This window comes from Zonotrichia leucophrys, chromosome 26, assembly GCF_028769735.1.
Source record: "Zonotrichia leucophrys gambelii isolate GWCS_2022_RI chromosome 26, RI_Zleu_2.0, whole genome shotgun sequence".
Taxonomy (NCBI): domain Eukaryota; kingdom Metazoa; phylum Chordata; class Aves; order Passeriformes; family Passerellidae; genus Zonotrichia; species Zonotrichia leucophrys.
In genome coordinates, this window is record NC_088195.1 from 7,172,273 (window position 1) to 7,195,867 (window position 23,595).

The window sequence follows — 23,595 nt, forward strand, 5'->3', positions numbered from 1 at the left end:
TAAATCCCTTCAGGCACAGGAAGGAGCCCAATGACAGGGGGAAGGAATGCCAGGAGGCTTTGGAGCAACAGATCTCTCCAAAGAAACCAGCTTGGAATTCTACCTTCCATAAAGGGGGAGGCAGAAGGCCTTTTCTTCTGGCCATCCCTGCAAGTTATTAGGTTTGCTGGAGGGCTGAAGTATCAGGGAATATGGGTATCTCCAGCAGCTTGATGCAGGCTTGGAGCAGCAGGAAGTTCCTTGCAGCTTTTTATTTACACCTCACTGTCCTGCTGCCAGCATGGTCTGTCCTGACAGGTCCTGCATGTCTGTAGCAGCATTGAAAGATCCTGCAGTTCACAGCCTCCTCCTGGTGCTCATTGCTCCTGTGCTGCTCCTGCACTAGATCCTGGGATGCTTCCAAGGAGTTTGGATTGCTGCTGGAGCTGCTATGCCACCAGGTTTCCCGAGAGGACTGATGGATATCAATTGTGATAACAGATTGCTTCAGAGCCCTTGCATTGTTCATGTCAGAAAAAAGTTTTATTTCTTTCCAAACCCAGAATACTACCTGCAGCCATGAAAACCCCACTGCACTTCCCTACCCCCAAACCCCCAATCATAATTGACTCACCCAGCTTTGTCAAACTTCACAACAATACATTTCAGTGAAAGGAGAAATCTTTCCATGTGGTACATGACAGAATTAATCTCTGCCCTGCAGTTCTAGTTAGCCAAGGAAGAGAATTATGGTGACAAAGTTATATATTAGCCCTAATTTAGTGAGATATTTTCAACCTTGTCCTCAAAATGCATAATAATTCCTACTTATGACTTAAAACGTATACACAAAGTACAAGGGGCTGCACTCTGCTCTGTCTCCCCAAACTGGGGACTACAGTCATAAACTGGGAACTTAGAACAAATAATCTGAACATCCCTAAGTCTGTCTCTACAAGGCAAGCAAATCAAGGTCCTAATGCTAATGTGCAACCACATTAATGTGCACATGGTCTTCTGACATTAAGTTATTTTTCACAAAATCTATTTATACATGTGCATGAAAAACATGGATTTGAAGGATGCTGCAGCAGCAGGACCTGCCACAACCACGCACCTCTTGCATTTACCCAACAGCTTCAACAGATGCTCCAGAAGCCACTCAAAGACAAACAATTCCATCCAAAATAACTGCACTAAAACTACTCAAGATCCAACACGTGTCCTGAGGTCAGGTCGCAAGCAAGAGGCACATCAGCAGGGCAAAGTATGGAGGACAGTGGCTGGCCAGCTCAACTGGCCCCTGGCTCTCCTCTCTTGCCTCTTTTGGTACCCAGCAGGTGACCCCTGAGGGAATTTTGGTTTATTCTGCTGTTCGGGCCACTTTTCCTTTTGCAATGTTTTCTTCTGAATGGTCACGTTTTACCTTTATTTCCATGGGGTCATCTGCATCATCTACAGCAAGAAATAAAGAAGGATTAAAGTTTGAAAAGTCTTCTCTGATTTCAGTCAGGTTAAGATACAAAGTATCACGAAATGCTTCTGTTCATAGGCAACAAGAATCATGAAATCCCATGATGGTTTGGGTGGGAAGGGACCTTAAAGCTCATTTCATTCCACTCCACACTTTCCAGACTGTTCCAAGTCCCATCCTACTCCTTAGCCCTTACTCTATTCCAATATCTGTTCCCCTGTATGACCTGGTTTTCATACTGAGATGGGCGTTGGGATAACGCTTGGAGTCAGGGACTCTCAAAATTTTGGCATTTCCAACATTCCCAACGTTTAGTCCCTGGTACCACAGGGCTGCTGGAAGAAGTGCCAGCATACAGTGGTTATATCTGTACAATTCCAGTGTGCAACATCATGAACACATTAATAGGTATCCATTCCAGGGTTTGGAACAATTCATTCCCTCAAGTTAGAGGGGCGAAGGAAAGAACAGTTAAGGTTCCCCTCAGCTGCTGCATGTTGGGTTTCTATAATATAGAGAGGCTGCTGTGGCTCACTCTTAAATAGAAAGGTATTTTGTCACTTAAATTCCATTATGGAGCCACGTTGGGAGAGCTGGGAATGTTCAGCCTGGAGAAGAGAAGGCTTCCAGGGAGACCTGACAGACCCTTCCTAAAAGGGCTCCAAGAGAGCTGGAGAGAGGCATGGGACAAGGGCCTGGAGGGACAGGACAAATGGGAATGGCTTCCCATTGCCAGAGGGCAGGGTTCCATGGGATACTGGAACAAAATTCTTCCCTGTGAGGGTGGTGAGGCCCTGGCACAGCCTGCCCTGGAAGTGTCCAAGGCCAGGTTGGACAGGGTTTGGAAAAACCTGGGCTAGTGGAACGCGTTCCTGCCCATGGCAGGGCGTGGAAACTGGATGAGCTTCAAAGTCCTTTTCCACCCAAACCAGGCTGAGATTCCATGTTTTACTGTGAAGGATTCCTCTGAGCTCAGCACAGGCCCTGGGATTTCAATTTTAAGACCACAGGTGCCATAAGTGACACATCTGTGTGACTGGAAATACCTAATTAATTAAGTACCTCAGGCTCGGCACAGTTTGAGTGTTCTAGTCTTACCTGATAACTACCTTAATTGTTATCCACAGGGTTAAGCAATGCAGAAAACCATGCCAAAGAGTAAATTTCTTGGAACAACTCAGCTCCTCAGAGCTTTATGCTCAGTGGGAATCTCAATTTCTGCTATCGCATAGGGCAGATCATGGTAACAAAGACAAGTAAGGATGTAAGTAAGGATGGTTTACAAGAGGCATGGGCAGAGCTGCAGAGATTTCTGCACCTTGGAGACACATGCAGCCAGCCTGGGGCTGAGGGGTCAGCAGGGGGAGCAGGGGGAGAAGACCTTGTTTTGGGAAAGCATTTCTGCAGCAGGCAGGAGGATGCTCCAAGGGGAGAGGGAAGGAAGAAAAGGGTCACACTCTTGTTCTCGAACTTGGGACAGCATTTTAACAGTAACCAGAAGAGCTGCTCATGATGTTCGTATCCAACATGGAAAAGCATCCTGGAAAAGCACCCAAAGCCCAGCCCCAGAGCCCAGGTTCCTGAGGACCGTCTGTGTGCCACAGCACAGGGAATGTGGGTGCTGCAGCATCTCTCACCTCTCGTGAGCTGGACTGTTCTGTGCTGCTCCTCTCTGACCTGTTTCATCAACTGCAGGTTGTGGTCACTGGCTTCCTTGTGGTTCACCATGGGGAAGGGATAATCCTGGCCTGGTAATGTGGAGACAGAGCATTTACCACACTCAGCAAAGACATTTTCCATGGATTTGGAATACTTCCAGTTTTTCTTAAATGGAAGTGCCTAATCCTTTCCATCAAAGAGAAGAGCTCTCACTTTCACCTAAGAGCCTTCAAAGATGTGTTAGAGCAGGAGTAAAAGCACAAGATGTTCTGATATTATTTAAAGCAGCCAAGCATCCAAGATGAATAAATTCAAAAGCAAAAGTGTGGAGTGATCCAAGAGTTTTAGGACATAAAGTTGAAGCAAAAATATGTACTGTGAAATGAGACTCCTATAAAAAATGTTAATGGAGAATGAACAGAAGGAAGGCTGTTGGATTCATCCATTTTCAGAAGATAAATGGCTTATGTTGGAAGTGTTATGCTTCCATCTCATTCACATTTATTTTGGATAGTTAGCAGCAGAAAAATCCTTAGCAAGGAATATGAATTAATTACCTATGATACATCCTGCTTGCTTCTGCTCCTCTTCAGATGCTGTCCAGGGCTCGTAGATGTACTTGGAGGGAAAGTTCTTTAGTATGGGCAAGTACTTCCTACAAAACAAGGATAATAGGGGGGTTTATAATCCTGCAGGCAAATATTCATATATTCAGAGAAGTGTAAACCAATCTGTGTCATGTTAATATTGAGATTACTATCTGTGGGAAAGTTCTGATTCATTCTCCACAAAAAAAAGATCGGGTTTATGTTCTCGAACCTCCATAGGTGTAATATCTTCCAAAAGTTAACTTCACAGTGTAGAATAAATGGGGTGATTTAAACAGTACTTCAGTTTTGATTTCCTCCAAAATAAGTCTTTAAAATTTTCACTGACATTTCACCCTAAACATTAATAAATTTTAAAAACAAACTAATTTTAAAAAATTATTGCAGAATGGCAAAGTAATTTTTTGTTCCACTCTGTGAGGTACCTCAGCACAAGCTTCTCCTTGGCAATACCCAAATCTAGACAGGATGGGAGGAAGAGATGTGGAGAAATTGAGCTGTGCTGGGGGTTGGCTTTTCTTTCCTTTTCTTTCCTCTACTCGAAGAATTTTTTCCCATTGAGTTGCTAAGAAACACTGACGGTTGTGTGCTTGAGACTTCGGGGAGGGGAAACTCCTCTGGTTTTTGGGAGCTTCTCTGGGAGGGACAGAGACACCCCGAGATTAGAAGCAGGTAAAGGATGGGAGCTGGGGCAGTTGCAATCTCTCGCTCAATCTGGGCTTCAGAGGACGGTGGGACCCGCAGTCTGGGAAAAGGAATTCGCTGACACAGCCACAACCCAGCTGGGAGCTGCTTTTCTTCTGCCACTGGGCCCCGCACCCCTGTGCACTATGGGACATCCCGCAGTTCCAGCTCCTGCCGCAGATCTTGACACATCTCGCCCACCACGTGGGGACTTTTTGCTCATTCCTGCTGTTCCAGCCTAGTGTTTCTCAGAGTCCTGTGGGGGCACCGGGACTGACTGCCCAGGGCTTTGTGGAGCAAAGCCTCTCCTCCATCCCTCCCGGTCTGGGCCCAGCCGCCATTGCCCCACAGCGCCCCCTGCAGCCCCGCGGGGATCGCTGCACCTGCCCCGCCCGCCGGGAGCCAGCAGCGCCCCTGCTGGCCGTGCTCGGAACTGCAGCAGAGGGAAAGCGCCGCAGCCCCAAGGCTGGGACGGGGCTCCTGCTCTGTGATCGGTGATGCTGCAGTCGTTGAGGTTTGTTTGCCTTGTTATACATACTAGTAAAGAACTGTTACTCCTAATTTCATATATTTTTGCCTGAGAGCCCCTTAATTTCAAAATTATAATAATTTGGAGGGAGTGGGTTCACATTCTCCATTCCAAGGGAGGCTCCCACCTTCCTTAGCAGGCACCTGCCTTTCAAACCAAGACAAGCTGTTTGCTCAACACTAACACAGTGAGCCCAGTGCTTTGAGAAAGTCCATCAGCACATTATGGAGAGACAACAAAATGAGAGTCTCCACCTAAGAGTGGAAAGTAAAACCTATGTGGGTGCAAATAAAGAATGGCAGCGTTAGATGGGATATTGGGATATTCCTCTCTGTGAGGGTGGTAAGGCCCTGGCACAGGTTGCTCAGAGAAGCTATGCCTGTCCCATCCTTGAAATTGTCCAAGGCCAGGCTTGGAGAAACCTTAGGATAGTGGAAAGTGTCCCTGCCCATGGCAGGGAGCGGAACTGGATGAGGTTTAAGCTCCCTTCCAAGCACATCCCAGAATTCTGTGAAAAGCAAGAAAATAAGTGCAGACTGGAACAGGGAAGCTGTGGGATGTTCTTCTCAAATCCTTTGGAAAGAGGAGCCAGCCTAGTGATCAAACATGGTGCTGGACACAACAAGTGCTCACAAATGAACACAAGCCCTGCTCAGCCATCACTTGGAATAACAGATATCTCTCTGCTTCTCCACGCCTCAGTTTCCCCAAGTTTTCAATAAAACCATTGCTATGAGTCCTGTTTAACAGGCATGTGTTTGAAACTGATCCAGTTCATCAGCTCCTGCTGTTCCTTCTCAAGAGGAGCTTGAGAAGCTCTCAGGGAGGTGCTGGGGTGGGTGTCCCCTGACCTGATGTAGTCGCCCTGGGGGTCTGTGCGCTTCCCGAAGCGGACGGGGCAGAAGATCCGTGTGTACTGGTGGAAGAAGGCACTGGCTGACAGCCACATCCAGTTCCCAGCGTTGATGCTGTAGTCAGCATCTAAAAGCAGCTCTTCAAACACCTGCACATCAGGAATGGGAAGAGAAATAGTCCTGAAATGGCTATATTGCAAAAACTAGACAAAAGCAGACTGGGAGGTTGCTACTGGAAGCACAGCACTGTGGGGCCAGGGCTGACTCCTCACAGGCACACTAGGAATGCTCTCCATGGACAGAAGACAGAGCAACCCAAAAACTCTGGGTTTGGAACCTGCTAGAGACTGAGCAGTATCCTCGTTATCCAAAAATCATGAGCATTTGGGGAAGGGAATGAACTCTCACCACTGCACTGAGTGACAAATAAAGATATTCCATAAAGCCTGAGATCCACAGGAAGGGGCAGAACCAAACCCTGCTCTGTAGAACTGTCCAATGCTAGACTCAGGCTGTGCAGGGTTTCTCAGGGCTAGGCAGAACAGAGGAAAATAAAAGGCAGCAGAGAACCTTCATTCCCTCTTCCCAGCTGATCCAAAGGTCCCCACGTGTCAGGAAGCAGGCGACAGCGTGCCGAGCCAGGTGATGGATCCAGCCTTCCTGGCGCAGCTGGGTCATAATGGCATCGATCCATGGGAACCCTGTCTGTGCCTGCAGCAGAACAGGACATCAGCTCTCCCCCATACACTGCTTTCACAGAATTACAGACTGGTTTGGGTGGGAAGGGACATTAAAGCCCCCTGCCATGGGCAGGGACGCCTTCCACCAGCTCAGGTTGCTCCAAGCCCCATCCAGCCTGGCCTTGGATGCTTCCAGGGATCCATAGGCAGCCACAGCTTCTCTGGGAAACCTAGGCCAGGTCCTCACCACCCTCACAGGGAAGAGCTTTGTCCCAATATCCCATCTAACACTGCCCTCTGTCAGCTGGAAGCCATTCCCCTTGTCCTGTCACTCCATCCCTTGTCTCAAGTCCCTCTCCAGCTCCCCTGGAGCCCCTTTAGGCACTGGAAGAGTCTCTAAGGTCTCCCTAGAGCCTTCTTTTCTCCAGGCTGAACATTCCCAGCTCTCACAGCCTGTCACACCACTGCAAGATGCATTCAAACTGCCAGCAGGGACAGATCAAGGGAAGAGGAAAGCTCCAAGCTCCAATGCAGCTGCTGTGGCCATGCACCTCATTACCGTTTTCCATTTGTGGAGCCTCTCTGCATCCTTGTACCAGCAGATCTGGAGGCAGATGGGGTTCCCAGCCATCTGGGTGAAGTTGGGCGTTGCTGATGCTACTGTATAGAAGAACTCCCTCCACAACAGCTGCCCTTGGAGCGACACTGGGGGCAGAGAGTGATGCTTTGCCTGCAAAAGACACAAGGTGACAGCTTCAGTTCATACATATCATTGCAGCTTCACTCATTTTGTGAGTGTCAGGCCTATAAAATAAAGATTAATCTGACTAAAATACAAGTTTCAAGGCACTTTAGTGTTCAAGTCAAGGAAATCAAATATCTGAGGCAATGCTGTCTGGGCCAAAGCAAAGCCAAACTGCCAGACTTCAGTGTTAGCTCAAACATACTCCACCTACCTTCCAAAACTGTGTCACACTGGGATTTCTTACATCAAGCATGTGTTTATTAATGTGCTAACTGAATTCAGGTGGCTCAGCCATGTCTCAAATGATAATCTTAAGATGGAGGTAAAGGAGGTTGGTTTTCTTGGGCTGGTTTCAAGCTCACTTTTTCTTAAGAATCAAACAAGATTTCAGAAAGTGGTTTTCATTTATGCAACAATTAAAACTTGTCTAAGATAAAATCAGTTGATTTCCAGAAACAAAACTGTACAAACCAATCAGAAACTTCCCTTAACCACCAGACAGACAAACTAAATCCTTGAAATTTAGGAAGGTTTTCCTGGACTTCTCTGCTGATCCCAGGTCTGCTGGCTCCCTATTCATAGAACCATGATTTGGGTTGGAAGGGACATTAAAGCCCATTTCACTCCACCCTCTGCCACAGGCAGGGACACCTTCCACTAGCCCAGGTTGCTCCAAGCCCCATCCAACCTGGCCTTGGACACTTCCAGGGATGGGACAGCCACAGCTCCTCTTGGGACCGTGTGCCAGGACCTCACCACCCTCACAGGAAAGAATTTCTTCCCAACATCTAATCCAAATCTGCTCTCTTTCAGTTTGAAGCCATTCCCTATTACCCTGTCACTACAATTCATGATGAAAACATGAATTTAGAATTTCAATATCCTGTTTCTAAAACTTAATTGGGAAGTGCTGCAGACATTCTGTGGCTGTTTCACAGAACATGAAGCCACTCCACAGATTTCACGGGACACTGTGAGAAGACACTAACAAAGCAGCATTTTTTGATACACCAAGTCTCTACCAAGATGATCCAAGTGTTAAATCCTGCCTCCCATGCCAGACTTGTCACAGTTTTAGATTTGCTTACTTAGGACCAATTATTGGCTTACCTGAGCATAAATGTTTGACAACCTATAAAAAAATGTCCGAACTGACAGACAGCCCATACTGAAATATGGGCTCAGGCCTGTGGTGCTTGGAAGCAGCGAGTTTGGGATTGTCCTTGGTTTAGTAAAACTTGTTACCCAGCCCTGAAATGAAAATGAAATTTGGGTTCAGGCAGCACGAGATGACACATGGCCAGTAATAAACAGAGGAAAGCTCTTGGAACTGGATTAACTATCAGAGGGACTTGTTTGATGTCATGCCTGGAAAACACTCCCACTTCCCAGAAATCAAAGAGAACAAAACCCAAGCCTAAGCTGCCACCCTCCTCCAAGCCAAGCTGGGCACTGATCTCAGCCCACCTGGAGTCACCACCATCCCCTGGGTTCCATCAGGGCTGACCTGGTCAGTCAAGTGTTGCTCCAGGCGCTGCAGCCCTTCAGTCTCCCCTCCTCTCCAAGGGGAAAGGCTCTCTGGGGAAATCTTCAAATCCATAGGGAGAGGCACCCTGTAACACTCAGCCAGGCCCGGGTCAGGGGCTCTACATCTCCTGAGGTGAGAGAGAAAACTCTTTGAAAGGAACAACAGAAGCCAGAAGATAGAGGCAGTCCCTGTCAATGCCATACGAAGTATCATCTATCACAGTCCAACCAGAGCGCAGAGAATGAAAGCACAGTGAGAAATCCCAGGCTGTACTTTCCTGGGGGAGAGGAGTTTATCCTGCAAGTGCTCCAGAGAATTCTAGCCAGAACTGGGGAAGAACAGTCCCACCAAGTTATAGTGCTCAGAGCAGTCAGCTGCACCCCCAGCTCAGACCCCTTTCAGTTCCCATGCCCTACACAAAGTTCAGAGGCAGCTCCCTCCAGTTCCTCCCAGCTGTCACATCCATCCCTAGGGGGGAATCAAGAGCCTCCTCAGACCATAAACACAATTATGGTGCTGCCTCCAAATGCCACTCCAGCTCCCCTGAGTGCCTCTGAGGAGAGGTCACTCTGGAGCCACAGAATCCCAGACTGATTTGGGTTGGAAGGGACATTAAAGCCCATCCAGTTCCCCCTCCTGCCATGGGCAGGGTCACCTTCCCCCAGGTTGCCCCAAGCCCTGGCCAACCTGGCCTCAGACACTTCCAGGCATGGGGCAGCCACAGCTTCTCTGGACAATCTGTGCCAGGGCCTCACTACCGCACAATTTCTTCCCAACATGTAATCTAAACCTTCTCTCTTTCAGTTTCAAAGGGAAGGAGGCAGGAGAGCTGGGTCACCCCAGCTACTCATTCCTAACCAAGCTGGGGCCCCTGAGCCCACACCCCTCAGCAGCCCCCGAACATATCCTCAGCCTTAGTTGCTGAAGCTTCCCAAGACCTCTGCTCCCCATATGGCTGGAAGAGCTGGAAGTTTGGTTCTTCTTCCACCCCATGAAACACAGATGAAGAGGCCCAAGGAAGTGCTGGTGACACAGAGACTTCTCACAACCTGTGAATTAACTCAGACATCAACAGATCTTTGTAGTTCCCTGGACAAACCTGAGCTCGGCCCTGCTGCAGGCACCTACAGAGGTGGGGCCAGTGCAGCTCTCAGAGCACTGACATAGCTCAAGCCTTCTGGGAAGCATGTGAACCACTTATCTCTCATCAGCATTAATTTTAAAAGTCCAAACAAACAAATCAGGCAAGAAAGGAAAAAAAAAAAAAAAAAACGTGCTAGAAAAAAAATACAGGAACTTATATATTCCAGTACTTACATAAGTCTTGTTATCAGACTGTCTCAGGACAACATTCGGGAAGTAACAGGACTCCCCCAAAATGGGAAGATCCAAGCCTGGGTTGGTGGCACTGAGCTGAGGCCATGCAGGAGGCACCTGATGTTGAATCCCAAACACCTGCAGTCCCATTCCAGCTCTCTCCTGCTCCAGTCTTACCTCCCTTTGAATCACTAACCACATGGAGAGCTAAACACAAGACATCCTTGACTCCGAGCTACTTCTCAAGTCCTGGGAGACAAGGGCTCAGTCTCTCTTTCCCATAGAGCAGAGGGGAGCAGAGATTTAAAGTCAGGAGGGAACAGCAGGATCATTCCATCAAACTTCCTGCATAAAACAAACTATTGTGGTTCATCTAGTTCCTGTCCAAAATCTTGAGAGGAATGCAGAGCATGCCTTTGAGTAAATTCCCCAGGCTTTCCTCTGCAAGAGTTTGACATCTCTTAAAAGCTTTTCTCAAGCTTTTTGTCTTAGGTTACAAGATATGGCTGGGGCTGTGTATCCTATTGCCATCTGTTAGAGGTGGGGCAGTTATCCTCTGTTCATTGGGCCACCTGTTAAAAGCAGATGGGGCAGTTTTCTTTATATCTTCACACTCTCCCTCTGGGGAGATCTCTTCTGTCCATGGCCAGTGAATGTCCCTGCATGGCTGATGAAATTACATCATCCCATGGGGAGATGTTCCACCCAGGGGGAGGAGCCAAGAATTCCTACCTGGATAGAATCTGGCTTTTGGAACACCACAGCAGCCTTTGCCCACTGCATTCCCAGAGGAGCAGCTTTCTGCTGCCCTGCATGGCCAGAGGGAGCCCAGGCCCATCTCCAGCAGCCCTGGAGCTGCAGAGGAAAACTACCCCCTTGTGCAGGATCCCTGCTGCAGCAGAGCCACAGCTGGCACTGCAGGAGGGCTGAGCCCCCATGGGAGGGGGCTGGGACACCACCCTGGCACACAGGGGGGCAGGGACTGCTCTGACTCTGGCAGTGTATTGGTTGTTTTTTGGTTTTGTTTTACTATTGCATTTGTATTTTTAATTTTCCTAGTAAAAAACTGCTATTCCTATTCCCATATCTTTGCCTGAGAGCCTCATAATTTCAAAATTATTATAATTTGGAGGGAGGGGCTTTATATTTTCCCTTTCAAGGGAGGCTCCTGCCTTCTTTAGCAGACACCTGTCTTTTCAAACCAAGACAAAGTGCTTTGCAAAAGCTTAAGACTTTTATGGGATCATAGAATCATTAAGGTTGGAAAAAACCTTTAAGTCATTGAATCCAACCATTACTTTGTGAGGTGTCCCACATGGTGAGAAATCTGCACAAATACCAAAAGAGATGAGTATCAGCCCATTCTGCCATCTGCTCTCCCCTCCCAACAACAGTTACATCCCCTGTATAGAATCAGTAACTCTCCATGCACAGAAATAAAAAAAGAAAACATCTAAAATGCCTTATTATCATTTGGGCCTGGCTCTTCTTTTGGGCAGAGAAAGAGGACCAGCAATTCCCACTCACAGGCTGGTACTTACTGGAAGTCTTCAGCTGTGAGGTTTCGGACAGGCACCTCAGGGTCACCAAGCAAAGACAGAATGTGAAGGAATCTCTTGTAAGTTAATGGGGGACTCCCACCATTTAGGTCCAAAATCCTTAAAAAAAAACCAAAACAACAAGATCTCTTCTCACATAACAGAAACCAAGGAAGAAGGTGGAACTGCCAGTGGACAGGAAGGTGACATCACAGGCTGTAACAACTCCATTAGTGCAACTGAATGTAGAAATTACAGATTTTACAAGTTAAACTCCCCTGGGTGAGTGTGCATCTATCCCAAGAGCAATTTCTCAGGACCTAAGACAACAAAACTGGGATCAGGATTCCAGTCATGGCTTCACCTGCACAGCCACGCACAGCCACACACAGCCAGGACACACAGGGCAGGGCGTGGGACACCTCTGGAGTCACAAAAAATAGGTTCGGGGCAGTAAATAACTGTCCTCTCTGAGCAATGACCTGTGCAAACAGCTTGAATTCAAGACAGCAAATTACAGACATCCATTCATTTACATAATTTAGGGGTTTTGCAAAATTGGAGTGTTAGGGCTATTAGAAGTGTTAGTTATTACTGCTTTCCTTCTTAATAATTTCAATATCTTCAGTCATTCAACACTGAGTAACAGCTTGGATCCAAGTGTATTCAAACACCAGTGAAAGCTGACTTGAAAGATTTTGAAAATATCTGACACCAAAAACTCTTTACCATATTTAACAGAACTTTTACAAGTTCTACTAAAGGTGTTAGAGAATTTCTTCCACTCTGTTTAAAAGAGTAAGTTTTTAGGTGAGTTAAACTGCCCAAAAGGAAAAAGTTAAGCAGCTGTTCGGGCTGAAATTCTAAAACCTGTGCACAATCTCTTCTATTTCTTCCAAGGGAGCAACAAAGTTCACCCACCAAACAGCACCACGTTCACCTCAGACAGTTCAATTTCCTCCAAAGGAAAAACCAAGACACTTGGCTTTTCCTCTTCTAAAATGAACTGCCTGGAGACACTTGTGGGTTTGGGGCAGTCACGTACCGCTGGGTGTTGTACAGGCTGTGGCTCACCAGGGAGAGCACCTTAAAGCCCAGCTCTGCCCCCAGGCGCTGGATGTTGGCCTCCATCTCCTTGTAGAACGGCTCCATCTCTGCATCCAGTGTCACTTGAGTGATATTCCACTTCTGAATGTGATCCCTAAGAACAAGCTCATACTGCCCTTGAATAACCAGCAAGCAGGAGCCCAGCTTGCCCAAGTTTTTGTGGAGATCCTCAAGGGACTGGAGCAGGAAATTCCAGCGCAGGGCCCCGATGTGCATGGAGGAGGTCAGGAATGCTGTGTCCAGGATGTACACGGGGTACAGGGCCTCTGAGGACTCCAGGGCAGCCAGCAGCACTGGGTTGTCGTGGAGCCGGAGCTCCTTTCGGAAAAGGTGAATGGTGCGATGCAGCATCCTGGCTACAAGAGGAAGGGAACCCTTGGCTTTCAGGATATCAAATCCCTATAAAGAACAAGGTCAATTAACAATTAGAAATAGAGCTCCAAAAAATCCTCTGCAGTTTTTACCACAAACTTCTTGCTTTGATAAGTTTTCATGAGAGAAACACAGGAACGAGACCAAACCTCTCCTCTGACCGCATCATTCAGCAGCAGAATCACCATCCAGCTCCACAGAGAACTGCCTCTGCCCCAAATGAGTCAATCAAATCCTCTAAATTAAATCCCTTAATGAAATCACATCCCAATAACACTCACCAGAAGGAAGGAATCAAAACAAATGGAGCTGCCAGAGTTCCATTTAGTGCACAAACACTTTTTAACCCCACAGATGTGGCTGTCAGCAAATCTTCTGGAAATCATCAGCTGATTTCAAGGAGGTCCACAGGAGCAATCAGCTCATCAGAGACCTGGTGCAATACTCCGTCTGTCAGGCAATTTTAGGAGACATCTGAACTTAAGGATTTCACAGAATCCCAGACTGGTTTGGGTTGGAAGGGACATTAAAGCCCATCCAGTTCTACCTCCTGCCACAGGCAGGGACACCTTCTTCTGTCCCAGGGTGCTCCAAGCCCTGTCCAACCTGGCTTTGGACACTTCCAGGCATGGGGCAGCCACAGCTTCTCTGGGCAACCTGGGCCAGAGCCTCATCACTCCCACAGGGAAGAATTTCTTCCAATATCCCATCTCACCCTGCCCTCCAGCAGTGGGAAACCATTCCCCCTTGTCTTGTTCCTCCAGATCCTTGTCCCAAGTCCCTCTCTAGTTCTCTTGAAGCCCCTTTAGGCACTGGAAGGGGCTCTGAAATCTCCCCTTTTCTTTTCTAGGCTGGGCATCCCCAGCTCTCCCAGCCTGCCTCCAGAGCAGAGCTGGGTGTAATAATGATACAAAACTACTTTTGATTTATACATTTATTGATTTATACATTTATTCCCCTTTGAGCCACTTCAGCTGAGTTCAGAGGGTTAGCAGGAGTGCTGACCTTGCATCTGAGGCCAAAGCCTCTCAGGGTACAGTTTGGGAAGCAGCTCCCAAGCTCTGGCTGCCCTGTTCAGGACAATGGACACAGCAGATGCCAGGAAGCAAAGGAGGAGCCCAGCTGACACCTTGCCTGCACCAAGCCCAGCAGCACCTCCTAAACTCACTTTCCCATGTAAAATTGGAAAAGTTCAACATCCACCTCCCAGGTGGGCCCCCTACCTGATGCTAGTTTCCAGCCTTACCCCCAGAGGAGCTTAGAGATTAGCAAAGCACCAAATGACAATCCCTAATCCAGCTCAGCACCTCCAGCCAAACAGCTCCACTCACCCCCTCACAATGGCTGCACCAGGCAACTCAGCCCTTGTCCCTGCTCAACCCACATCCAGCAGCTTTTCCATAAATCTGATTTGCTCCATTCCAAAACACATGCACCAGCAGCACCCAGACAGGCCCATTTTGTTCCAACCCCCCAGTAAGGCCCCAAACTCACAAGCACTGGGGTGCAGCCCAGGGCAGGGCTGGGCTGTGTGGCACACTCTGCCCTGCACCCACTTCCTGGGAGAACCGGAAAAACAAGGCGGCTCTTGCAGCTCAGGGGAGCACCCAGATGGCACTTCTGGGTAGTAAACCATGCAAAGCGTGCTGGAAGAGTCCCCTGATTCTATGCACCAGCTAGGGTCACTGAGGGACTGCCCCAGCCAGGGGCTCCAAGGCCCCCACAGCCTTACAGCTTTTGGGGCTGTCCCAAACCCTGTGGCCCCACATGGTCTGCAAGGTCGCCCCAAATCCAGGGCCCTGCAGCCCCCTGATATCTGTGGGATCACACTGACCTCCACACCCCTTTGTCTCACACACCTGGGACTGTTCTGAGCCCAGTGCCCCACACAGCGCATGGGATGGCCCCAAGATACGTCCCCAGGCAGGACCCATCCCTTCAGTGATGGCATCCTTGCAGGACCACACAACAACACCGACTGGGCACAGGGCAGGCAGGCCCCAGGCCAGGGCCTGGGTGGGCTGTAGGGTCTGGGTTAACAGCAGTTCTGGGGATGCCACTAAAGGGGACTGGGGGAATCAGAGCTGGGGGGACAAGGATTTCATTAAAACAGGCTGGGAGGAGCAGAGGCTCCATTAAAATGGGCTGAAGCCCACTTGGGAGGGTGGGAGCCCAGAGCCAAAGAGGTGTCAAAGCTGGGTGAGGAGCTGGGATCCCCTACTGGATGGGAAAGAATGGGGAGGGGGATCACTTGTGCAAGTGGTGTCAGAAAGAAACTGAGCTCTTGGACACTCCTGTCGTGGCACAAGGAAAGGAAAGATGCTCTGGAATGTTGGAGAAGGCAGAGCAGGTGCTGTCTGTCATTGACATCATGTTGAGATTTATCCACTGTTACTCTTCCACCTCTCCATGAACGAGCAGCTCAAGTCTGTTCACTCCCTGTCATATCCAGATCACATCTGTTCCCCAAAAATCAACCAGGCAGGTAGAAAATACACCTCGCACAGGATTCATCCCTGTACTTCAGGACAGGTACACCACGACAAGCACAGAAATCTATGCCTTACCTTGAGGGTTGCACAGCTGATGCTCCAGGGTCTTTACAACATGTCACCCCAAAAAGAGGAGGTCACACAGTCACTGATCCCAGCTCTCCTGCTGCTGAGCATTTCTCTCCACAGGCAAGAATGTGCTGGAGGGATGCAAAAGCTGTCAGTGGCACTATCCAAAACCCACTGGGCTGCCCCTGTTCCTACAGGCATCCACAAATGAGTTGCTCAGTTTTAAACACCACTAAATACCATAAATATGTGCACTGATGGGGATTCTGCTTCAAAGATGGTCTAAGCCATGCAAGCCTTTGTGTAATTCCCAAGAGTGAAGGAGGAGGCTTGCAGGCAGCTCCTCTCTGGTCCCACTGGCCCTTGGAGCTGGCAGAACCAGATGGGGCAGGGACAGACCAAGGCCTAAGGAACTGGGAAGAGAAATTTTTAACAGTTTAATTTCCTCTGTGGGACTCTCTCCATTGTCAAGTGCTCCTTAACTATATTTTGGCTGCTTCAGAAGCAATAGTGAAACAGATAAACAACGGTTTATCTGGAGAGAGCAGCCTTACACCTGCCCTCTCAAACCACAGTCTGGGCTTGGGAAGTGGAATAATGATCACCATTAACTTGTTTAATGTTATTCTGTTTCGATAGGCTTAAGAACAATTCTAAATTGGGATCTAAGAATTAATTTTTTGCATCAATCTGGGTCCATAATCCCACTCTACACACTGAGCCAGACCTGAGGCTACTGCTGATTCCAACCTCTAGGTTCTTTCCCCTGTTTGAATACTTTACGTGATACATACGGTGCTGGATACAGCTTTGATGCAAGAAAATGGCATATTGAGTCAGAGGAGGAAGTCCCAAACTCATCGAAGTGTAGGGGCTTGACTGGGGCTTCTCCGGGAACGGGTCGAAAACCACACCCGACAGTCTCTGCCTATGGGGGATGGAGCGGAGGGAGGCCGGGCTGAGGCCCCAGGACCCGCTGCCCGGGCCCCTCACACGGACGGGGAAGTGGCGAGGAGGCAACGGGGGAGGACGGCCCCTGCGCCAGCCCCGCAGCAGCTGGGGGCGAACGGGCCAGCCGTTCCCGCCGCCTCCCGGGGGGCTCCCTGAGCCCGCCTTTACCTCCTTCCCCACGGCCTGTAGTGGCGGCGGGTGCGGCAGCGGTTCCTCGCCCCACGGGGCCGGTTACACAACGCTGGCTGGGACAGGGGGTTATGTAAGTACCGCTCCCAGCAGGGCCCTGCCCGCTGTCCGCGGAGGTTTAACGCGGTTCAAGGTGGGAGGGTCCCAGGGCTGGACCATGCTAGAGCCGGGGATCGGGGGGGGGATCCCAGTGGGTCCCGGTTGGTCCCGGAGCTCCTACGGCCCCGCTCCCGCCTCCCTACCACAACCTCAGGCCACACCCCGCGCGCGCGCTCTAATGAGGGCGGGGCTTGGGTTCCCGCCCGCAGCGCTCACCCAATGGCAGCGCCCCAGTTCAATGAAGGGGGCGGGGACAGGGGGCCAGGACAGCTCAATCAGCGCCCGAGCGGCGGCCTGGGGGTTTGGGCTGTTTGCCTTGAGCCCGCCCGTTGCCAGGCGACAGCGGAAGTGCCGCCCCCGCCGCGCGCCGCCTCACGGTCTGTGCGGCGGGAGCCGGGGATTGGTCATTGCGGGGGGAACGTTAATTAGTTAGAGTGAGGCGGTAATTGGTAAATAGAGAGGGCGGAGATCGTTCCGAAGGGATTTTGTGGGGGATCTTGGAAGGGTGAGGCTGTGGCTGGCCGTTCCCATCCTTGGGGAGTGGGAAGGGGGGCGCGCCTCTTGTCCGTGTGCGGGGGTAATTAGGGGGGTATTTAGTTAGGCTGATGGAGGAGGGTAGAACGCTCCTTCAGTGGGATAGTCAGGCTAGAGGTGCAGTGAAATTGAGGGGTGCTCGGGTGAGCGAGTCTGTGGGGTGTTAATGGTGCCTGAGGGAAAGGATAATCCCTGGAGGGGGCACTTAGGCCTCAGGGGGTGTCCCCCATCCTCAGGGAGAGTGGTTCAGGCTGTGGTGGGTAATCGAGCGAGGTTCCTCTCAGGGTGTGCCTATGTCCCTGTCTGTGGGGACTGAGGGGCAGACCAGTCCTTTGGGAGTGTCAGGAGCATTGCTGCGGTAGGGGGAGGCCCATGCCTGAAGCAGCTTTCAGGTCTCCCCCTGCCCAGGAAGGGGAGATGGAGCCTTTGGGTAGAAAGGGGCCCTGATGGATGGCCCCAGCAGGGCAGTGGGTACCTTAACCATGAAAGGACAGGGGTCCCAGGGCAGATGTTCCAGTCCCATAAGGGCTTTGGAGCCTGGTTATGGCCTCCCAGTTTATTAGGGTTTGTTAAACCCCAGGGTTTATTAGACTCAGCTGGGGACTGGGGGGGATGGGATGGATTATAAGGAGTCTCATGCCTCTGCCCCAGCTGGGTGCAAGAGCAGCTCTAGGAACTGCCTCAGCCTCTCTGTGATTCTGATATCACATCAGGCTAACAGCTCAAAACCCAGGTCCTTAGCCAAAAAAAAATCTCAATTTAAAGTGCTGTTTTTAAAAAATCCAGATTTGTCAGGAATAGAATTTGGTCTCAGAGCTCCAGCACCATGCAGAGAGCTTCACGGCTGGCAAGGGAGCTCTCACTCCTGGCTACAGAGCCACCTCCGGGCATCACTTGCTGGCAGAACGGGCAGCTGGATGACCTGCGGGCACGTACGTACTCTGGGGTTCCCAAAGGCAGGGCTGGGCTGCAGTTTGCTGCCAGGTGTGTGATGCTTTGGGCTTTACAGGCTATGTGGAAATGTGGGATTGTAGTTTCCTTTAAACATAGCTTGGCCTGTGCCTTGGCTGGTCTACCCTTAGTTTTGATTGCTGGGGGGATGGAACTGGTCTTACATAAGAAGACATTTGATGACATTTTTTATTCCTGGATTCTCCCTAGTGAGGGAAGTGAGGCCCTGGCACAGGTTGCCCAGAGAAGCTGTGGCTGTCCCATCCCTGGGAGTATCCAGGTTAGATGAGGCTTGGAGCAACCTGGAATAATGGAAGGGGTTCCTGGAATTGGGTTGTCTTTAAGGTCCCTCCCAACGCTTAACATTCTGTGATTCTGTCATCTGAACAGCTCTGTAATTGAGGGAGGTACATGGGGACTGCTGGACAAGATGATCTTGAAGGCCCCTTCCAACCCAAACCATTCTGTAATTCTGATTTTAAATGTAATTCTTGTATTTTCATCTTGCTCTTAAAGAAATTTTAGGAGGTGTGGACACACCATATGAGAAAGGAATATTCAACCTGGAAATCATAGTTCCTGAAAGGTAGGTGGGCAATAGACTCTAGCTAGCTCAATTAAGGAGTCTCCCCTGTGAGGGTGGAGAGAACCTGGCACAGGTTGCCCAGAGAAGCTGTGGCTGCCCCATCCCTGGAAGTGTCCAAGTCCATGGGGCTTGGAGCATCTTGGGCTAGTGGAAGGTTCCTGCCCATGGCAGGAGGTAGAGTGAGATGTGCTTTAAGGTCCCTTCTAATGTAAACCAGGCTGATTCTCTGATTAAGTAGTTGGTGTAGTCCTGCTTTAAGTATTAGTAAACTGATGTAAGGGTATTTGCTGTAAATACTGACGTGAGTCTTCATCCTCTCAACAAGGAATTGAGATCCTCTTTTTAAGGAATGCAATTTTTCTAAGCTGATACTTATTTTGCATTGAACATCAAAGATGTGTGATTAAAAACCTAAAAGTGCAATGATAAGACTTTTGCTTCATCGTACTGTCTGAAAGCTTTCTGGAAGGAGTTTGTTCATCAGTGCAAAGTTTGTTCTTCCCCTTGTGGAAGGCTACCCAGCGAAGAGTTAGGCTGACACAGCTGGAAGCAGCAAAGGCAGAGCACTGCCTCTGAAGATTTTTGGGGAAGGGTGTCATGTAGGCTGGGAGAAGAAAATTATGGCATTGCTTGGGTGACAAAACAACAGGTCCTATAAATATAACAGTAACTTTTGTTTCTTAATGCTTGTCCCTTCAGGTACCCATTTGAGCCGCCAAAGATTCGCTTCCTGACCCCCATCTACCATCCCAACATCGACTCTGCTGGAAGGATTTGCCTGGATGTTCTTAAGTTACCACCGAAGGTAAAACAGTGCTTGGGTGTGGGTAAGTGAGCCTGAGCAGGATAATGAGCTCCTTATCTGCTTCTTGTAAAAGCCTGATTGAATGTCTCTTTGCTCCTGACTTATTTACAGGGAGCAGGGAATGAAGTTTTGAGTGGCATCTTCTTTGTTTAGAGCCAGAACATGATGTTTTTGTTCCATATAAGTTTCCAAGGCTTTAAAGATTGGCATTATGTCTGAAAATGAGTTGCCCCAACACAGCAGAGATGTGCAGGGTACAGCCCGTAGAATTATGGAATCTCTTGAATTGGAAGGATCATCGGGGCCACGAGCTGGATTTGCACAGGACAAGCCCAAAGTCCCACTGTGTGCCTGGGAGCTTTATCCAAATGCTCCTTGAGCTCTGGCAGCCTTGGAGCCTTAACCACTGCCCTGGTTGTCAGTTGGGCTTCCTTGGAGCCTTGTGTTGAGAGTGGGTCTGGTGTGTTCCATGGGGCATTAGGTGCTGGAAGTCCCAAGGCAACTGTGGGCAGGTTGTGCTGAAATGCTGTGGGTTCTGAGGTGTTTCTGGGCTGTCGTGTGCTGGTTTCTTTGCCCGAGCTGCTGCTCTTCTCCTGTTTCCTTACAGGGTGCATGGAGGCCTTCCCTGAACATCTCCACCCTGCTGACCTCCATCCAGCTGCTGATGGCAGAGCCCAACCCTGATGATCCTCTCATGGCCAATATTGTACGTGAGCTCCCTCTCTCCTGGCCATGGACATGGGTGGGGAGGGAGGAGGGGGCTGGATTAGGCTCAACTTCTGCTTCACTCACTCTGGATTGACACATTTGGAGCGTGGCCTGACCTGGGTCAGCTGGGGCATCCCTGGGCTTCCCTGAGGCAGCTGAGGCCAGAAGAGGTGGTCATGGTCTTGTCTTCAAGCCGCTATCTTCAGTGCAAATGGCAGCACAAGTTCTTCAAGCAAGCTAAATGAATTTTACACTTCATGTTGTTGCAGTTTTAGTCTGGTTTACGAGTCCTAAAGCCAGACTTGGTCCCAGCTTCTCAGTGACATGTATTCAATCAAATCTCTGTCTTTGTCTTGCTCTTCCCATTTAGTCCTCGGAGTACAAGTACAACAAGCAGCTCTTCCTGCTCAATGCCAGGGAGTGGACCCAGAAATATGCAGGGCAGCTGAAGGTAAGGACCATGCTCTGCTCACTTGGTATGGCTCCCTCTTGGTCTACAGTCCTTTTGTCTGTTTCCCTTTCACAGTTGCTTTGTTCTTCCCTTCCTCACCTTCTGCTCTGTATTTTGGATCTGTATTTAATTTCATGATATTTTTTTAAGCTCATTACATTCTCTCCTTCCAGTTAAATGTGCTCATTCACTAATAACTGCCAGGCTGCTCAAGGTGGAGGAGGGAGAGATGGATAAACCTTTCCCAGGGATGCTGTAGTCCCATTCTCCCTCAGCTCTGTTCCCTGCCCACCTGTGCCTGATGCCCCCCTGTGCCTGTTCTCCACCTGCTCATCCATTCACTGACTGGTCTCCCTATTCCCTGATGGAGTTCAGCCTTCCTCCCATCATCCTTCCTCTCTTCCTGCTGCCTTTCCTCTCTGTCACCTCACCAATGAGTCTCATTAAAATAACATCACCCTTATGCAGATCAAAGCCTCTGCCCAAAACTCAGTTACTTTTGGGTCTTCTCCCTTCCCCAGGTGCCTTTCCTCCCTTGCACCTGATTTGGGTAACACCCTTTCTGGGATGGGGATATCTTCCCTGCAGGAGCCATGCTCACTGCTCCAGCTCTGAATGCATTTCCAAGTTAACTGTGGCTGTCGGGAGGGCACAGAGCGAAGCCATACCTGCAACAACACAGAGCCCTGGAGCAACCTGGCTCATCTATGTGTGTTCTACTGCCCTGCTCAGCCATTATCTTGCTCTCCTGTCATCCCCCTTCCTAAAAATCCCAGATGTGGGTACAGAATAACAAAGGCTCACTGCGTAAGAGCCAGAGTACACTCGGCTCTGACCTTAGGGGAGCACAGGGCATTCCAATGGCTGTAAAATTAAATTATTCACAACTCTTGTATTTCTTGGGTTATCACAGGCTTCCAAGCCTTTAGAAGAGAAAATCAGCCAAAGTGAAACAAGCAGCAGCAGTGAATCGACCATGCAGAAAAGAAAAGGGGTTGACATCAGTAGGAAGGAGAAGAAATCCCGCCCAGATTCCTGAGGGGTTTTTGTTCTTTTTGGGCTGTCACTGTCCCCTTCCCCTCACACATTTACAAGGAAAGAGTCTGCCTCTTAGGGGCTGCACCAGTTTTGGGTTTCTGTTTCTTTGGGGTGTTATTTTTTTGTGAAAAGTTCCATTATATTAATAAAATATAAAGCTTTTATTTATATCTACTTTTCCATTTTGTTGAGTGGCGGTTTTGGAATATTCAAAAGAAAAGGTGAGTTGATGTGGTGCAGCATGTTTTGTGGTAGTGGGAGAGGGCCACAGGAGTAGCTTCTGTGAAAAGCTGCTAGAACCTTCCACCATTTCTGACAGAGCCAGCCTCTGATGGCTCTGAAGATGGACATGCAGGGCCCAGTTAGAGAGGTTGCTAATGCCTCTGTGATGACATTTAAGAAGAAAGTCAAAGCAGCACACGGGGGCAGTTTTTCTCCAGTGGTGGGGAGGCACTGCCTTGCTGGTGTGGCCTGTGGTGAGCCTTGCCTGCCTGGGCACCCCTAACCAACCAGTGGAGACAGAAGTGCAGGGACAGTGTCTTCCCCTTCCTGATGCCCTGCATGAGGAGAGGTGTTAAATGGTGCCAATGCTGTGGTGGCTGCTGCCCACACAATGACAGCCAGGCCAACTGGCCACCAAGGGAAACAGGGCATGCAATTCCCTGATGTGGAACCTAGATGAGACCAGCTTCTCTGCACTGCAGGATCTTGCAAGAATTAGAGGGACTTCTTGGCAAGAGTACCTACAAGTAGCAGGTTTTTTATTCTAGTCAGAGAAGAGGAGGAAGTGAGAACATGTGAGAGAAAGCCACATGTCAGCACCAAGGTCAGTGGGGAAGGAAGTGCTGCAAGTGTCGGAGCCAAGGTTCCTCTGCAAGCTATGGTGAGGACCATGGTGAAACAAACTGTCCCCTTGTAATGCGGGAAGTCCACAGGGGATGCAGAAGTTCACTCACAGTCCATGAGAAAAGGGATCTAGCTGGAGCAGGTGGATTTCTGCCAGAGAAAACTGCAGTCTAGTGGGAGACCCGAATAGAGAGAGAGGCCTTTGCTTCCAAACTAGAGCAGCCTATCATTAAAAGATTACATTGCCATGGATAAGTGACCCACACCACAGCAGTTTTGGGAAAACTGTTTGCCTGTGGGAGGGACCACACAGCATAGCAGAGAAAAAACTGCTCCCTGAGCGAACAGAAGATCTCAAGTGACAAACTGACTAAAACCCCCACACCCTGTCTCCCCACACTGTCAGTGGGAAAGAGGGAGGGGCTGGAGGAGGAAAAATGTGGTTTAAAGGCTTCTTTTACTTCTCATTCTCATCTTCCGACTTTGGTAATAATAAATATACTTTGTACCTTTAAATTTAAACCATGACAAAAGGAAAACTGGAACCACTGCTTCAGCTTCCAGTTTCCAACTTTCAGAGGCATGGGAATAGCACCAAGTAGTTCAGTTTCTATTTTCACAACCAACTAAGAGCAGGAGCTGAGCAGCAGACAGGTCAGAAACAGCTGGTGGGAATCCTTTCCCAGGAAAGGCTTAGTTTTCCATGTAATCTCAAGGGCTAAGTCATTAAAGTCTTACAACTCTGGCTCTCCAGAGCAGTCTGTTGGGTTCCAGTTGGACCGTTTAGGATAACCTGGATGGT

General features: G+C 49.3%; 2 protein-coding genes across 10 annotated transcripts; one reads left to right on the top strand and one right to left on the bottom strand.

Moving 5' to 3' along the window:
• Positions 1-521: 521 nt before the first annotated feature.
• On the bottom strand, positions 522-17,219 carry LOC135458057 (cryptochrome-1-like). 6 transcript variants are annotated; one of them, XM_064732955.1, is made up of 13 exons: positions 16,755-17,003; positions 16,430-16,563; positions 15,642-15,766; positions 12,641-13,101; positions 11,599-11,715; positions 8,720-8,867; positions 8,323-8,463; positions 7,027-7,197; positions 6,358-6,498; positions 5,785-5,936; positions 3,670-3,767; positions 3,091-3,201; positions 522-1,434 (listed from the first exon to the last, which is right to left on the bottom strand). In XM_064732955.1, the coding sequence occupies exons 4-13, from the start codon at positions 13,051-13,053 to the stop codon at positions 1,343-1,345; spliced, it is 1,584 nt and encodes a 527-aa protein (XP_064589025.1). In that variant the 5' UTR covers positions 13,054-13,101; positions 15,642-15,766; positions 16,430-16,563; positions 16,755-17,003; the 3' UTR covers positions 522-1,342. The 6 variants fall into 6 exon arrangements, with proteins under 6 accessions (XP_064589025.1, XP_064589029.1, XP_064589028.1 ...); XM_064732959.1 differs by lacking the exons at positions 16,430-16,563; positions 16,755-17,003 and adding an exon at positions 17,091-17,219; XM_064732958.1 differs by lacking the exon at positions 16,430-16,563.
• UBE2T (ubiquitin conjugating enzyme E2 T) lies at positions 17,137-22,117 on the top strand. Of its 4 annotated transcripts, none has more exons than XM_064732963.1 (7): positions 17,137-17,251; positions 18,195-18,340; positions 18,876-18,945; positions 19,645-19,750; positions 20,358-20,456; positions 20,829-20,909; positions 21,823-22,117. In XM_064732963.1, exons 2-7 carry the CDS (start codon positions 18,235-18,237, stop codon positions 21,946-21,948), a joined length of 588 nt encoding a protein of 195 aa, XP_064589033.1. In that variant the 5' UTR covers positions 17,137-17,251; positions 18,195-18,234; the 3' UTR covers positions 21,949-22,117. The 4 variants fall into 4 exon arrangements, with proteins under 4 accessions (XP_064589033.1, XP_064589032.1, XP_064589034.1 ...); XM_064732962.1 differs by having other exon boundaries at positions 17,240-17,379; XM_064732964.1 differs by lacking the exon at positions 17,137-17,251 and adding an exon at positions 17,262-17,323.
• Positions 22,118-23,595: the final 1,478 nt, after the last annotated feature.